At 36.8% G+C, this 17,080-nt stretch overlaps 2 protein-coding genes across 6 annotated transcripts in view; one reads left to right on the forward strand and one right to left on the reverse strand.

Moving 5' to 3' along the window:
- Positions 1-17,080, forward strand: part of TFB1M (transcription factor B1, mitochondrial) — a 28,003-nt gene that overhangs the window by 5,987 nt on the left and 4,936 nt on the right. For 3 of the 4 annotated variants that reach the window (XM_068151523.1, XM_068151541.1, XM_068151532.1), the window contains exons 4-6: positions 341-449; positions 2,182-2,333; positions 7,378-7,497. In XM_068151523.1, coding sequence (XP_068007624.1) covers positions 341-449; positions 2,182-2,333; positions 7,378-7,497 — 381 coding nt within the window. The remainder of the gene's footprint in view (positions 1-340; positions 450-2,181; positions 2,334-7,377; positions 7,498-17,080) is intronic. The other variant, XM_068151551.1, reaches the window with a different exon arrangement.
- On the reverse strand, positions 9,679-14,521 carry CLDN20 (claudin 20). 2 transcript variants are annotated; one of them, XM_068151572.1, is made up of 2 exons: positions 14,328-14,521; positions 9,679-12,439 (listed from the first exon to the last, which is right to left on the reverse strand). In XM_068151572.1, exon 2 carries the CDS (start codon positions 12,348-12,350, stop codon positions 11,691-11,693), a length of 660 nt encoding a protein of 219 aa, XP_068007673.1. In that variant the 5' UTR covers positions 12,351-12,439; positions 14,328-14,521; the 3' UTR covers positions 9,679-11,690. The 2 variants fall into 2 exon arrangements, with proteins under 2 accessions (XP_068007673.1, XP_068007665.1); XM_068151564.1 differs by lacking the exon at positions 14,328-14,521 and adding an exon at positions 13,266-13,512.

Raw genomic sequence — 17,080 nt, forward strand, 5'->3', positions numbered from 1 at the left:
ACAATGTGAACCTTGTTTCCATAGGTAATGGATCTGAAAGCTTTTCAAAACCTGCTGTTTGCATTATTGCTTTCATCAGGTGAGGCCCTGTTAGTGGCCCACGGTTTGTTGTTCTAGTTGAAGAGGCTCTTGGCAGTCTTTTCAAGTTTCAGTTGTGAATAGTAAGAGTATACTGAACCATACTTAAAATGTCTTTCTTTAGCATTTGCTTTTTGATAGTAAATACTTAGGAAGAGTGTGCAGATACACAGCAATGATTTTCATTCCTGCTGTGGCTGAAACTGCAAATCAGTTTGGTCACTATTCACTGAATTCTGCTTGCTTTCTTGCTTACAAACAGATATTATCTGAAGCAGCTCCAGGAAAAGTACACATTGTTCATGGTGATATCCTGGCATATAAGATGGAGAACGCTTTTCCAAAGCGCTTAAAAAAGAACTGGGAGGATGGTTAGTATTTTGATTTGGTTTATTTCCTTTTTAAGGCTTCTGAGTTAGCCTTCTCTGATGATATAATTGGAGTTCACTCAGTGCAGGGCTTACTCTCTTCCTGGTATGTTTTGAAGGTAAAGAGAGACAAGCTAACTATTTCTTTACAGAAGGAATCAAAAAATGTGAAATTTGTGTGACATTCGCTTTGGTAAACAGGGAAGAACTTTGCAATTACTAACCTTAGAGTGTCTTGTCTGTACAGTAGTGGCTCTTGGAAAGTGTAGAGTTGAATGGTATACTTCTTCCCCATTTTTTTTAACTCCTTTTGAAGAAGGCATGTTGTTCTACTAACATTTTTGTAATTTGCTTTGAAACCTTTAGGAAATTTGTTCCCAAAAATTTCGGTTTTGCATTGCTTTGGGGTCAGCAGGATACCTTTGCCAAAAGGAGAACCTGCTCACATTTTTTTGTGTGAGTTTTTTTGTTTGGTTGATTGGGGTTTTTATGAGTTGGTGTGGTTGGTTGGTGTGGGGTATTTTTCTGAGGTTATCATAGGACTCGATTTCATCTTTCTTTCGACACATGTATTACTGTTAAATAAATGAGAAATGACCTCCCAGTCCCATTTTCCAGATTTCTTAATTTAAGATAGCGTCACTGTCTGCAGTATCCAAAGAACAGTAAACTGCTTTCTGACTTCAGACATAAAAGACTATGCCACATTATGTTCACCTTGAAAATTTCCATGCTGTGTTTGCCTCATTGCAAAACAAAACTGTGAGCAAATGCATGTGTAAAGGTGTAGCGCAATTTTTGTGTGTTTACCTTTCTTGAACATGGATACAAATCGTTGTCTTTAGAGCTAACTAGTTAGAGGTAAGAGATACTTCTTCTATATTACTGTCGTAGGAAAATCTGAAAAGCCAGTGGTTTCAAAACTGTATTTGGCCATCTCTGATCTGTGTGTACTATGGCAAATATACTGAAAATAACACAGCCTAAAAAATGCATAATAAGTAAAGTGTGCCAGCAAAATCTTATTAATGTTATTAAATGCTGTAGTATTAAGAAACAAAACACTTGCTTTTGTTTTGTCTGCTTCTATTGCACTCCTGCTTAGACATAATCATACCCACTAATGAAATACTTGCTTGGTGTTGTACAACATACATAGGCTGATACAGTGCATAAGTGAAAAATATGTATTGCTTTGTATGGCTAAGTCTTGGCTCTAAGACCTTTCAGTTTCAGAGGGCTCTGTACAGAAGGAAAGAAGGAAAGCTCTATCCAGTTTGAGTTAGGTAATTGTTTGGGGGATTACGAAGACTCAGGTTCCTGGGAAGAGTGTGTTTGATAGAAGAATGCATGTGGCTATTTACTCTGTACCTCTAGTCATAGCTTAAAATCATGGAAACACTGTTGTAATTTTGCTGTTCTTACAGTTTTGCTGTTCTGGAGTAGCTCAGCTGTGATCTGCTGATAACTGAAAGCTTCTGATTTATTCAAACGTAAATGAGAACCAAATTTAACCACTTTTTTTCCAACTAATTACTGAGAATAGTAACACAGTTTTGTCAGTGTAAGACAAGTGTAAATGGAAAGGCATAATTTTGGCATGGCATGATAAAAATTGTTTTCATGTTTTAAGTCTGTGTTGATACGAACACATCTTTCCTACTTACGTGTTCTTTCATGGCAAAATCTTACCCCAAACTTTGACAGTTGCTTTTCTTCCATCAAACATTAACAGAGCCACCTGATATACATATCATTGGGAATCTGCCCTTCAGTGTTTCAACTCCTCTAATCGTCAAATGGCTTGAAAATGTTTCCAAAAAGGATGGACCTTTTATTTATGGCAGGACTCAGATGACATTGACTTTTCAGAAGGAAGTTGCAGAGGTAAGATGTTAGTGTTTTCCAAAATTTTACAGATGCTAAATTAAGCCAAAAGTTCTTTGCATGCAACCTTTCTTTTTCAATAGTACAAACCCAGTCTTAATTGGCTTAAGGAAGAAAGAGTTGGTTCAACTTTTAGTCTGTGTGGCTGTAAGTGATGAATTTTAATGTTGTCTTACCTGCTTGGATCCTTTCATAGCATATAAATATTATTTCTTTGAAAATTCCTTATGGATGGCTGTATTTCCTTGAGTTGTTTAATTTGTTTTTCTCTGAAGTCTAGTTTCCTCAACATTAAAAGACTCTACAGCTCTTTCCTGGTTTTACATATCTTTCTTTTCTCAGTCATTCATGCACAGTTTCGTCAGTTTTTCCTTACCTTTCAATCATCTCAAGAAACACACTCATTTATTTTGTTTACCTTCTTAATTAAAAATAATTTTTTAGAAAAACCTCTACTGTGAATAAGGAAAAATGAAAATTTAACATTATTTCCAGTTGTGATTAAACACTTAAAGGTGGTGTTTGTCAAGACCCTGGAAACTGGCTTTTTGGAACAAGAATTAATGGGTTGCTAACAGCTGCTCTTTGTGAAAGGGCATTTGAGTTCTGTTGCAACAAATCCAAAAGCAGATAAAGGTTTTACTTTGTCTCAAAGAAGGCCAGACTAGTCTGTTATATTGTACTGCTGATTCTAGATGAGCTGATACTCTAGGTCGATTGATACTAAGTTGGCTTGTTCCACAGTGCTTTCACACCTAATAATTTGTTTCTGTTGCCATTGCATGAAATATATCATAACATAGAGGCTGGAAGACTTCTTGCTTTGCATTTATGAAAGCTGTATGGCTTTTTACCAGCATCTCACTTGCTTTAAAAATATTTTTTTTTTAAAAAGCTGGATTTCCATCTAATTATACTGTTTGTGAATAACTTTTTCTTTGCACAACCTAACTATATGTCTTGTCTTAGCTTTCATCTTTCGAAGTAGAATTCTAATAGGGAAATTTTGCTGTGTTTTTTTGGGGGGGGTACGTTAAATTTGTAAGACTTCTACATGCAAGTGACATGTCTGCTGTCATTTTTTGGAGTCATAGAAAACCATATTGAGCTGGTTTACTGTATCCCTGAAGTCAAGATTGAAGAAATTACTGAGTTATTTCCAGTAGGTGGCTCTAAAGAACAGCAGGGACAATCACCTGATAGAAATATGCAGGATTTCTTAATTTGGTGCTGAGCTCATGTGATTTCAGGCATTAAAAACATCCAGATCCTTTTTCCACAAGGACTTAGTATAATTTGAGCTTAGACCCTTGTTGCAAAATATGGCTAATGGACTATGGTGTAAAATGCAAAGTGGTGATGATTCAAAGTTTTGTGACAGCAGTGAAAAACTGGCTTAGCACTGAGTGAGAGTGTAAATGCGCTCTGTTCTTTATATAGCCGTAACCAGCTGCAATTGCCATTGGTGACATGCAGATTATAGTGCTTCTGCCCTCAGCATAGTGCAATGAGATGCAAAATACCATGAACTCCTAAGTTTCTTTGTACTTAGAATGCTGAGAAATTAGAAACACTAGGAAATTGATTATCTTATTCAAGGCCACGCAATGAATCAATGTTAATTGTTGTTGAGTTCACATTTTGGGATCTCTTGATTCCTGTTCATGTATCTATTTAAACACAGATCTGCCACTGAAGACAAAATGGTTCATAGTTTCTGATTTGTGTTTCCATAATTGATTTGACATCATGAAAAACTCATTTAAGAGAAACTTTCTGTTTGATGATTAGGAGAAAGGGTGATAATTAAAATCTCTGTCTTTTTTTCTAGCCCTCTGGAACTGCTAAAAATTATTCATTATGATTTGGCATATACAATACCAGGAAATAAGAGACCAGTGTACTGCAGAAACAGTAAATAAGTCACTGCTGATACTTTATGTATCTGCAAATTTGTGTTCCTGAAAGGAACATGTCTTGTACTCAAAAGATTGATGTCTTTAGTGTATATTTCTAAGCTAAGAGCCTCAGGGTATATGCCATAAGCTCAGCAGAATGGTATGCCATGGAATGGAGCCATGTGCTTTCTAGTCAATTAGGATAACTTTACCTTTCTTGCTGGTAGTAGTTTCCTGCTTTTCTGTTTCTTTGTAACACAGCTACATTGGCATGAGTTATGTCAGTATAGACCTGTTACTACAGACCACTCTATTTTGATATGATTTGATTAAATTGAACCGTTGATAAGAACCAGTAGTTACCTTATATACCGAGTGCTGAGGCCTGTTAAGGGGGCTTATCAGGTATCCAGAGCAGTTAACAATGGTACTTCTAAGTGTTGAGCAGATCATTTTATCTGGCTGTGGTTTGTAACATTGCTTCACCTTAAATTTGCCACCTAGGCTGGCTACTTCCTGGCCCACTTCCATTAAAAATGTGTCATACTTCATTTTAAATAGAGATCTTTGTCAGTCTCTAATTTTGAGTAAAACTGGGCAGCGAGTAGTTTGCCTGAACTGCTCTGCCAACATGATCTGCAGGCTGGGAGGTGGGGTGCTAAACTGTTAGAGGCATATAAGACAGGCGTGTTGGAAGAGCAGAATATTTAGAAATTTTGTGTATAACACTGCTGTCTATTTAGAACACTAGGCAAAAGGTGCTAATAAAATGGAAAATAATTCAGATTTTTTAGCAGCAAACAGAAGAAAATTTACCATTATGTTTTCATAACTGATATAGGTTAAATATAAATACTTATGTTCTAGGGGGAAAAAAAAAAGTTGTATCGCAGATGCAGCTTGCGCACTAAAACGTGTTTAAGATTCCTTTTTGTGGTCAACTTTGCCAGTTTAATTCTTCATGTGACATTTTGCTGAGTCATTGATAATGGGGGATTAATATACAATTATGAAAATCATAATTGCATGGTGTAGCTCACCGAAGAAAACAGTAAGGATTTGTTCCTAAGGTAGTTGTTGAGAGTGGCTGATAATGAGCAGCATTAATTAGAAGAGCTGTCAAGTGCCACCTTGATTGCATTTCAGGTTAGGCTTCAGAATCTGTATTTTGTTTTATGCCTTTCTAAAACTGTAATACCAGACACAAAGGTGTTAGCAGAACTTCAGCATGGTTTACTTAGGACAGTTTCAGATGCTATGTGTATTTTAAAAGTGGAAACAAAAAAACTTTTGAGAACTGGGCGGGGGAAAAGCCTACAACACTAAGTCAAGTTACAGAAGTATGGGACAAACCTTTAGCAGGCCCTGTTGCAATAGGGTAAGGAACAGTGGTTTTAAACTAAGAGAAGGCAGATTTAAACTAGATATAAAAAGAAAATTTTTACAATTAGGGTGGTGAAACACTGGAACAGGTTGCTGAGAGAGATGGTAGATGCCCTATCCCTGGAAGCATTAAAGGTCAGGCTGGATGACGTTCTGAGCAGCCTGATTTAGTTAAAGACATTCCTGCTAACTGTGGAGGGGGTTTGGATTAGATGATCTTTAAATGCCCCATCCAGTCCAAAACTGGTCTATCATAGCGTGAGTATATTTTCACTGTTTTTGTGTTCCTTCAGCAGTGCCATACTCAGGCAATGTTCCTACTGCTGTGATTGAAGTGGTTTGAGATGTTACTGCCTAGAGGTGGATGTTGTTGGTTTACATCCCTTCTATAGGTGGGAAGCAGGAACTAACTGCATGGGACTTATCAGATTGTTTTGTGGGAAGTAAAGACTGGCTTGTTTGAGTTGGCATTGGAAAGACTGAAAGTGTAGTCATTAGACCTGTTTCATTTCCACTGCAGAGGTTAAGGAAGTGCTTATCTGATTGCATTGTTAGACTTTTCAGCCTGTTTTTTTTTTTTTCCCCAAGAACAATAGTTGGTTGGATAGTTGGTTTTATTTTAGTAGGTTTCCTCTGAAACAGTAATGAAAGTAGATTTAAATTCTGATGTAGGTGAAAAGAATCACTGAGCTTTCTTTCAGAAAAATCGTTGAGAAGTATTTTATTTTCTCTGTGTTGATGCTTGAGCTACCTTTCAGGAGAGTTGGTTTAAACAAAACCAAAACCCACCACCACCAAAATTTTAAAAAAGGGGAAAAAAAAAATCAAACAAAACAACCAAACAACTCACAAAACTTGAGCAGTGCATTTAATTTTCTTTTTCCTGAATAAATAATAAGCATGGCAGCATGGCATGAGTAAGCTTTTCATCTGCAGTTATGTGTTGTAAAGCTGTTACCAGATATGCAAATTTAGTTTCATCCTTTATTTTCTTATTAAGGTAATGGTAAATAAGAACAGAATCTTCAAAATTCTATTTCTTCATAGCTAGTGAAATGTCTTTTTCCGTTTGAGACTTCTCATATGTCTTGCAAGGTCATGTAAGTGTAGAAAACCTCCATCCAGGCTACTTTTTAGATAGTCTTTCTAAGAATTGGGGAAAATCAGAGAATTACTAAATTGAGCTTTAAAATATTAGAGGTTCTTTCCAACTCAAAGTATTCTATGAAATCCTCTTACTGTTAGGCACTTTATATTGTAAAGTAGTTCCAGTGACCTTCCTTGTATGTATTGTAAGTGTAAAGTACTTAATAACAAAGAAAATTTTGGTTTCTATCTGATTCTGAGTTTCTGGAACTTTGTTTCATCTTGGATAAGGGAAAAATAGCAATTTGATACAGAAAGAGTGGAAAGAAAGGATGTGAGAATACTGTCAGCTGGTGTTATATGTGTTTTGATTCCTGCAGTCAGAACAGTTTTAGTTCTCTTGTGCTTAAAAAAAAGTGCTTCTGTCATTCATTAAGTTCTGCAGAAGTTCAAGGAGCTCCTTTTCACGCACATTTGATTGCAGGACAGAGGTTGCTGCTGCCTTGGAGAAAAAAATTCTAGATGAACTGGGCATAAACGTTGATATTAGACTTAACTGTCTTGTGGGTTGTTATCTTTTGACTTCTGCTTTGATTATACTGAAAATCATGCTTTAACATGATTGACCGCTTGGTCATTTCACTTTCACTGACACAAGTGTTTTGATTCTTCAATAGAGACTTACTGCTAATGCAGGAGGTAAGCAGCGTAGCAGGCTATCTATTATGGCTCAGCATCTCTGCACGGTTGAAAACCGTTTTGTAATCCCAGGCCAAGCATTTGTTCCAAAGCCAGAGGTAAGTTTTAAATGTATTTTTGGGGGGGGTTATGTTAATTTGTCAATCAAGCAGTATATCTGACTTTGAATGAGGAACACAGTTGGGCACTCTAGTTCAACGCCTCCATACTGCAAAAGTGGAATGATGTGATACTCCTGTAAATGAAGCATACTTGCTTCAAGAAGGTGCTTATCTTTTTGATTCATCAGAACTTTGACCTTCAAACCTGCAAGAGAAGCATACTTCTTTGGGTGTTTGTAGAGAGGGAGGTTAAGATTTAATGACAGGGTAGTCTGCTAGGATTGTAGCATCTTTGGAAATCCTGCTTCATTTATAAACAGTTTAGTAATATGCCTAGAAATGTTGATGGGTCTCATAAATAAAAGCATTTCATTTGTCATCTTTGTCAAAGATCTCTAATTTTACCATGTCTATAATTTTGTGTTTCACCCTACTTGTCCTTAGCACATTTAACTCCCTCCTATTCACTGTAGCACTTTGTCACCTACATCCCACTGCATGTTTAAAAAAGTAACATTTTTTTCTCCCTCCTATCTTCTGTTAAGTGAGTAGAGAACAGTTTCTTTGCTGCTCTCTGATTGCCACTGTTTTTGTTAATAGCCATTATGATTACAGCAATAAAGAATTAATAAACTGCATTTTGAAAAGACTGTATCTTCTGTATTTGTAAAAATATGTGCCTGACAGTAAGAGGGCTCTCTTTCCCCTGAATGCATGTGGAAATCTACTGTTTTGTTTTAGAAATTACTTGTAGCTTATGAAATTCTTCATATCAGTTCATCAATAAATCTTTGTGGTGGTTTTAGGCTATGCCTTTAAAATTGAGTTACAGATTTGGAGCAGAAAAGTAGAAAAATATAAATAAATCACTATTGGGTGTAAAAAGGAAAAAAAAAAGAAAAAAAGATTATTCTAAACAAGTTCATTGGGTAAATGCCTAGAATAAGAGGAGCTGTACCATAACAATTCTTCCCTTTTCTCTTCTGATCTTGGCTGTTTTGCTTTGCTCAGGAGAGATAATCTGCATGCTTTGGCTGGCCTTGGCTAAGTCTAACTCACTGCTTCTCTCTCCGCTCCTTTCTCCCTTGGGATGGTGGGCAGGGGAGAGGCAGTGGAACAGCTTCCCTGGTCTCTTGGCTGGGGGGGTTTTGTGTTGTTTGCTAATTGTAAATATCTGTATAATGTTGTAAATACTGTATATTTTGTACACATTCATTATATTCCATTGTAGAGTGTAGATTTTGCTTGTAAATACAGCTTCGTTTGCTTCTAACTGAGTTGGTCTGGCCAAGTTAATGTTGGGGGGAAACTTCAACCCACCACAATCTTCTACCTTATCACAGTGTATCTTTTAGTCTTTTTTCCTGTTCAAATTTATCATCTTGAAAACCTTTGGAAGGTCATTCCCTCTCCTTTAGCTGGTCATATTCTGATAATGATTTAAACTTTTGTTAGTATTTCTTGAGCAAGTAACTGTTCAAACGTGTTAAAAAGTAGACATGACAGCAGTCTGTTGTGAAGAAAAATTACCATACTTGAGACATATTCTTTGCTTTGAGCTTTTGGATTGGGTTGGTTGGGTTTTTTTCTGTCTCCTAGCTCAATGAAAAATAATTTCAGGCTGCCATCTTAGTGTTAAATATGTGAAGTAGGGGAGATTTATATGGAATATTGGAAGAAACTTCTTGACTGAAGGGGTTCTCAAACACTGGAATAGGTTCCCCCGGGGAGGTGGTTGAATCTGCAGGTCTGTGTTTAAAAGATGCAGAGATACAGTGTTGAATTCGGGACCAGAATCAGTAGAGTGGCTGGACTCAATGATCTTACAGATCTTTTCCAACTGAAATGATTCTGTGATTCTAAGTAGCGTTCATAACACCAAAATTCAAATTCTGTTACTGTTTCTCAATAGCTGATACAATTTGAGGGTACAGTAGAGATAGTGTAGTCAAAAGTCTTGTGCAGACTGTCTCAGAATTGGGAAGCTGTAACTGATACTCACATTTTTCTGTACTGAAAAGGTCCTTGTTGACTTAGAAATAATTCTGAGTTGTGACAGATGTCTTAGTATAAGCAAATCCTACAGTCAGTTGGTGCTCTGTTGAATAAAAAAGGCATTACCAATAAAGGCAAGCATATTTTTATTTATTTCTTTGAGTTAAAATAAATATTGCTTGTATTGCAAAAGCAGAAAGCACAAATCTTTGAGATAGACCAGGCACCTTTTTTCACTATAGTTTGGTTCCTTCAGACTCCTGTTGTAGATTGATCTTCTGTTTCTTATAGCTGTAGAACTGACATGGTTTTAGATATTACCATTTCCAATAGAATCTTTGTTTTCTTGGAAACCTCTTTTAGTGTGTTGTGAATGGAGTATCTCAGTGCTTGATTTTTGCTTAATAGCTCTACAGAGAAGTTCAGGTGCCTCTGTTTTATGGAAAAAAATGCTTATGTAGTGGATGGGTATTTAATTTTTCTCATAGTATGCAATTACCTTCATAATGACCTCCTGGAAAACACCTTTTGTTCTTACTTTACAAATATTAGTTTTAATTCATACGCATACACACCTTAATGCCATGTTTTGGGGGAGTGAGTTGTTTACCTCATTTGCTCAATGAATGAATAATATTTCAGTAAAGACTCTCGGTTTATGGAGTGGTGCTGCACAGCAGTGTGTCTAACCAAAGAAAATTCAGCTTCTGTGTCATAGTTAAGTCTCTGCAGTACCAAATAATTACTGATACATTAGGAATAGTACAACACAAGTTCCTTGATGGGTACCTGTGAAACTCAAAATGGCTGTGTAACAGCAGTAGTACAAGCAAGACATATTTCTATTCTCTATGTATTAAAAACTCTTTATATATTGGATTCATAAGACATTCCACTCTCTCAAATGCTCTAACAGAAGATGTTTCTTCTTTCCACAAAGTGGACATGCAATGTAAGCATTCTGTCATACAGTTTTAGTGAATTTCAGGCTAATGATATGGGGAATTAAAATAGTATATAAATATAGAAAGGAAAATAAAAAAGAAAATGCAGCCAATTGCTTTTGTTCCAAGACTCATCCAGCATTATCACATTACTGAATTTAAAGGCCTAGATCATGCCCCTTTTCATTCCCTTAATGTGTGCTGCCCAATTAACATCAATTTGATTGTCATTTAGGGAAGAATTTAGATAGAAGGAATATATGCTGCCAGTGGCCAATCTGAAACAAAATCTATATGTTTAAATAAATGTTTAAAGGATTTAAAACCAAAATGAGAGTTAAGAAAATAAATTTGAACAAAAGGAGCTCTTTATCACCATTGTATATTACATTTTACACTAGCAGAATACATGGGAATGAGCCTGAAACAGACCCTCCAGGAATAAATAAAAGGACATAACGTTTTTTATAGAAATACAGAAGCATAAAAGAAAATAAATGGAGCCTGTATTATTTGGACTAGAAAAACCTACTTTGAGCAAGTACAAGCCAGAATGCTTCGAAGTTTTTTGTGAACACAGATAATTGAGTTTTTAATCCTGTGTGTCACAGTTTGCAGGTGTTCTCATCGTCATGGTGACATTTCTGTTGTCATATTGGTAGCAATTGGTGAGTGTTGTGTACACAATGCCAAGTAGACATTTCTTTCACAATAATAAATTAAACCCACAGCAGGTGGCAGTTGTGGATGGGAGAGCCATTTAGGGCAAGATCTGAATGGTACTGTTGATTCTTCACCCTGATATACAGAATATACAACGTAGCTAAGGTGTGTGCAGATGTGTCTGCTATTTAAAAACCACAGAACCAGGCTTCTTGGACAAAGAGTGGTAGGATTTTCTTACTTCCTTGCATCATAATTGAAAGTGTAAAATAAGCTATAACACATGGTATGTTACCAATAACCTGTTTTGCTAAGTAGAAGCCGTCAGTACATTAATTGTACTGTCAGTTATAGTTCCTTTTTCTTCAAGAAATATTACTTGGAAAGTCAAAAAGAATTGTTTGAAAAATCAACAAAAATAAGTACTCTCCTAGCAGACTTAAGCATTGTTTCCTACTTACTCTTTTTGCGGCTGCTTCTATAAGTGCTTAAACATACGCAACCTAACTGCTATATGGCACATTCTTTGAAATAATCAAACTACACTTAGCACAGAAAAAAAGCCTCAGTGGAGAGAAATAACTGTATTTACACATAGTCCTGCAGGTTGTAACCTGCGTTGCTCTCCTGCTCTGTGGATGGGAAATGGTGCTGCTTTGAAGGGTAAATCCATGCTCCTTGCTGCTTTTTAAAACAGGAAGTACAGAAGATTACACCCGCGATAAGCAGAAACCCTGCTGAAATGAATCCTGTATAGACCGCTCCTCCTGGTTCATGTTTACTGCTTTCTGGAGTGTTCTGGTCCAGAAAATTTGAAATAATTTCTCTTGTGTACCAGGATGTTGGTACTAATCCAAAGATTCCTGCAAGAATGAAGCAGACTCCTCCAGCAAAACAAGCGTGACTTTTGCTGTCGGCATCCCCTCCCAACTTGGTACATTTCATTCCAACTGTAGTGATGCAGATCCCAAAGGCCGATAGAATACAAGACAGTACCATGGTGGTCCGTGCCGTTTGGATGTAGATTGGGAGAGAGAGAACAGAGTATTTCAGGGTACAGCTAAACATCCCAGTGCTGTACCATGTGCAGTCCATCCAAAGTCCTTGCATCTGTGTTATAGCTGTTATTATATTTGAACCAACATCTGCATTAACCTTCCAGTTTGGTAGCAAGGTGGCTGTGATATCTCCAAAAACACCAAACAAAGCCAGAATAAAAGCAAAGAACTGCAGGCTTGCTGATGCCATGATGATTATCTGCTGTCACCTTTTGTCTGCCCGTTTCTCTCTTGTAAATGAATGCAACCGGCTGGTAGCTTCGTAGCCAAGGCTGTAGCCTTTTGTGTAGTAGGGAGGAAGGGGAGGAGGGGAGGTGAAGTGCAAGGAAGAAAGAAAAAAAGAAATCAACAAATGAAAAAGCTTGCATGTAAAATCAGAGCTATCTGAATGAATATCTGAACGTGACCCTGCAGCAGATGAGAGCAGCAGAGCAGCTGTACACAAGGTACTTGAAAATAAATGATGGTAAATGGACAGTGTTTTAGAATTACTCATAAGAAGGAGCTGCTGCCCACTGCTGCCCTTTCATACATGATTGCAAGCCATCAAGCAAAACTCATTTTACTGGGGTTGTATTTGGTAATGGTATACAGACTGCAGGCTTACTAGACAAATATACATTGTAAATGGCACATAAAAAACTTGTACATTAGAAGTCATTGTGGAAAAAGGCTGTGGTAGAAAATACCTCGTACTCTTCAAGTACCTTCTTTAAGTGTGTTGATGTCTGTAGTCAGCTCCTGTTGACTATGTTTTAATAATGAATGCTGTAAATAGTAACTTTTATTTAAGGTATAGCTAAAGGTAGCTTTTTCAGTTACTTAAACACTGTCATTTTTATAATAACTATTAGGAAATATGTTTTTGAAGGAGAATAAGGTTGAACTTCTATTTTGCAGTATTTTTGCAATTCAGTCATGTGACTTTTCTAAATGAATATTTTATTTTTAGGCAGAGATTCTCAGTCCTTGACTTAGAGCAGCAGTATTGAGCAAGTCATAAAAGTGAATATGATCTGCTTTTGTCTAGAAAACAAAACACTGTTTTTTCACAGATACAAAACAACTCAGTTATGTAAGTACATTTTTTTTTTCAGTCACTTACCTGTCTGAAATAATTTCCAAATTTGCCATGAAGTGGAAGTTTTAAAAGTTCAATATAAAACCTCCCTGCTGTTCTTGCATAGAGTCAAATTTCACTTGACAGATGAGAACACTGTAGGCAGTATTATAACTGTGCAGCTGGGAAGACAGAACTGTTACATCAGCTGGACTGTTGGGATAGCAGGCATGAAACAACAGTATGAAACCTCTGTTAGGAGGATGAGAAATGCTGTCGTGCCTTTTGAGTGGGGCTGTGTAACTGGCAGGCTTTGCTTTGTATCAGAGTCATAAAGAAAGGGCGGTCCTCAGTCTGGACTGTGTTTTCTAAGATACTATCTAAATACGAACAATAATACTAAAATTGGTCTTCAGCATTAGAAATGTTTTTTAAAGCCATAAACCATAACCATAGACAAAGTTGAAGCAAGTGGAACAGAAAATACCTGCAACATTGTACTCTTTTTTTCAGTTCATTTTACATAAGACAACAAGGTTTTGATCAATATCTATTCTAGTACTCTTTAGTGGTGTTACCTAAAAAGTAATCCTCTAATTCATGTATTGTACATAGTTTAGGTAATTGCTCAAGAATGTGCTAACTTTGTCCAGCATCTATGTATTAAAAATGTTTATAGTTAAGGTGAGAACATAAAAAGATTTTTAAAATCTTACTCCAAAGACCTGCCTGTTTCTAAATCCCTTCAGTTTGTTCAGACTGCGAAATGTTCCTTTGGCAAATACCTGTCATTCGCTGTTAGGGCCCCATGGGAGAGCTGCTCAACTTCCTTCTGCAGAAGAAACTGACATGTCTGGATAGCTCAAAACTCATGAAGTAACGTATTCTGGAAGCTGTTTAGGATCTCGAGTTAGCCTTTTTCATGCTTCCTTTTTAAAATTTCATCATCAACAAATGTGCAAACACAACTGCAAACTGATGCAAACAGTAGCCATACATTACATTTAAAGGGATGAAGCAAATTAAAGGCATGATAAATTCAAGTATAAGCACTGCAGGTGTCGTAAAAACACAGTTAGGTTGCATTGCTGTTTGTATCGAACTTACAGCTGGATGTGAGGTCTGAGATGTTTTCTCCACTGTAGATGTCCTGGAAAAATGCAGCTCCTCTTGAATGGAACTATCCCTTTGCATATAAAACTGCATTGGCATGTATTAACAAAATTTCTTGGAATGTTGTTTTTTTTCTGTTCTCCACAGCAAGTGCATTACTGCTGTTTGTGCGCTCTCTTAGTTCCATCTACCCGAGAATAAAGGAGTACTTTGTTTAATGAGTTTTGTTTGACAAACACTCAGTAAGAGAAAGCAGAGAGATTATGCAGAAAAACACATGAAGGCCCTTAGTCCTAAATACATAATGATATCGAGGTTCTATGATGAAAACTGAACAACAATTAGGAGTGCAATCTTGAGAATCCAGAAACTCTGTAGACTTGGGGATTTGGGGGGCAGCAGCAGGGGAAGGGGGGGATTCATTTATGTTGAGCTAAGAGCCAAAGCCAGAAGGGTTTCTTGTTTGTCTTATTGGGGTTTTTTCACTACAGATAATCTTATTAAGAGTTTAAATTTCCTAAGAAAGAGCTATGCCATTTATTTTAATTTGGAATTGGAACAGTAGGACATTTCTATTTAGCTACAGGTTTTTCTTGTCACTTCTTGATACCTTTATTCTTCTGTAGGTCATCCTATACCTTGCTACCTGTGTATGAGTCTTGTGTAAAAGAATGAAGGAATAAGCTAGTAATAAGGCTCATATGTAACTGGAGTACATCAGAGAAGTGGTCTCGATATGGTGGTACTTGAAATCCAGAAGAGGAGCAGAGCCTCTCTGAGTGCAGCAGTGATATACCCACAGGTTCTGTGCCTGACTTTTGGGTTCCTGAGGTCCTGTTTGTGAGCCTGTTGTGAGTGCTCTTACACAAAAATTAGATTATTACTATTAGTGCAGCAACACAGTTATTTTCTGCTGGAAGTGAACAAAAATGAAACTCTTGCATTGGAAACCCTTGCACCAGAATAAGATTGCTATGGGATACAAGTATCTGGTGTTAGACCTAACATTTGTCTGTACTAGACAGATAAAATGCTGGTCCTGAACACTTGGTTAGTTAAAGAGCTGGTTTAGAGCTATTCTAGTAGGATCTCAGTCTCTTGTAATGAAGTTGTGATATGCCCTGCTTAGGTTTCACTTCCCTGTGAGTAAATTGCAGCTTGAAAAATAGTGTGTGGGCTTGATTTTAATACATGTCTTGCCCACCATGAGACCTTGATTGTCAACAATTAGTAAAAATTGTCTTGTTTAAGCTTACTCTGATTTGGAGTGTAGATTTCATCAAGGCAGCAGAATTCTTTGAATTAAAGTGTTCTGTCCTGTGTTCTTCCTACTCTTACAAAGCACAGATCCTCATTGTACAGATCCACTTAAACAGCAAGGGATAAATAATTGCTTTGCTCTTGACAGTTCAGGATATATCAGTTGAATAATTTTCACATTAATTATTTTGTAAGGATTAAGTATTATTTAGTAAGTATTTTATTAACATACTTGGTGGGGTGAAAGCAAGTATTACTAGTGAAATGTTCAGCAAATTGTGTATTTTAAGTGTTCATGTGTTTTCTTATTGGCTTTTGTAATTCTACTCAGTATTTTATGCATATTAAGAAGGTTAGTGAAAAATAGTGTGTATCATTTTAAAGGAGTAGCCAATTAGAAGTGAAAAGCTTTCCCCTGTATCTGTTGCTATAGCAACCAGGCAGCTTTCCTGGGGTCCAAAGAAAACGCTGTCTATAATGGAACAAATGCTGAGAAATGCTGTGTTTTGTTTCAGAAGCAGAAATTATTGCCCACTGGCCTTGGGACTATGAATTGAGCTGTTTCTGTCTTAAACTGTAAACTGCATCAAGGTTGTGTTGTATTTTTCTTTTTCTCCAGCAATATCAGTTAATGATGCAGATCCAACTGACAAAGAGCCCTCATACCTCACTTACAAGCGGTTCTGCAAAACTGAGGTGACTAGGAAATTCCAAATGGTCTCGGGTGGTCTTCTTATCCCTGATTTTGTGGGGAAAATACCTTAGTTTATTTCTTGATAAAAGTGTAGATAAATACAGACACATGTAAATAAGCCCTTACTATTTCTCTACAAGGAGCTAGGTGGTCATATGAAGTATGTATTTACCCTGTTCCACTGTGTGAACACAAGTTTCCCCTGTACTCCTGTGGTCATCCTGACAGGTAGTAGCTGTGTGTGGCAAAGGTAGAAGCTATCAGTACTTGAGAAACACAGATACTGCTTTGAAAAATTGTGTGCACATTTCACTTCAGATTCCCTATGGTCCTTTTTCTCCTCTTTTTTAAAATAAGCTCTTTTGTCTTTATATTTTAGTAATGTTGGGGGTTTTTTTCTGTCTTATTCTTAACTCTAGCTTTCAGAAAAGGTGGAAAAGTAGAGAAACAGTGCTAGCAGTGCTAATCCTGGGAACTTGCTTTGTTTTTTTCCATCATCACAGTTAATTGGTATTTGCTTTCCTCTCTCTAGCCAGTATTTTCATTCAGCTTTGTAAGTGTCTGTTGACATTAAAAACTCAAGGTCACTTGTATTTCATAGTTTCTGTCAAAAGCAAATCTAGTACCTCTGCTACTTGACATACTTGACAGCTGAACTGCTCCCACTGAAAGTACAACCTGGATGGATGGCACCTTTGTGTTAGAAGAGTATGTCCACATCAGAGGTTGCTGTGATTTAGTTGATTTTTAAAAAAGTATGCACAAACATTGGGCAGTTCTTGTTTAAGCAGTA

This window comes from Melanerpes formicivorus, unplaced genomic scaffold (genome assembly GCF_026170545.1).
Source record: "Melanerpes formicivorus ecotype bairdi unplaced genomic scaffold, bMelFor1.0.p_v2 SCAF_2, whole genome shotgun sequence".
In the NCBI taxonomy this organism is placed as follows: domain Eukaryota; kingdom Metazoa; phylum Chordata; class Aves; order Piciformes; family Picidae; genus Melanerpes; species Melanerpes formicivorus.

Bases quoted from the DNA above. Each gene is read 5' to 3' on its own strand.
- CLDN20 (XM_068151572.1), bottom strand. From the start codon at position 12,350: ATGGCATCAGCAAGCCTGCAGTTCTTTGCTTTTATTCTGGCTTTGTTT.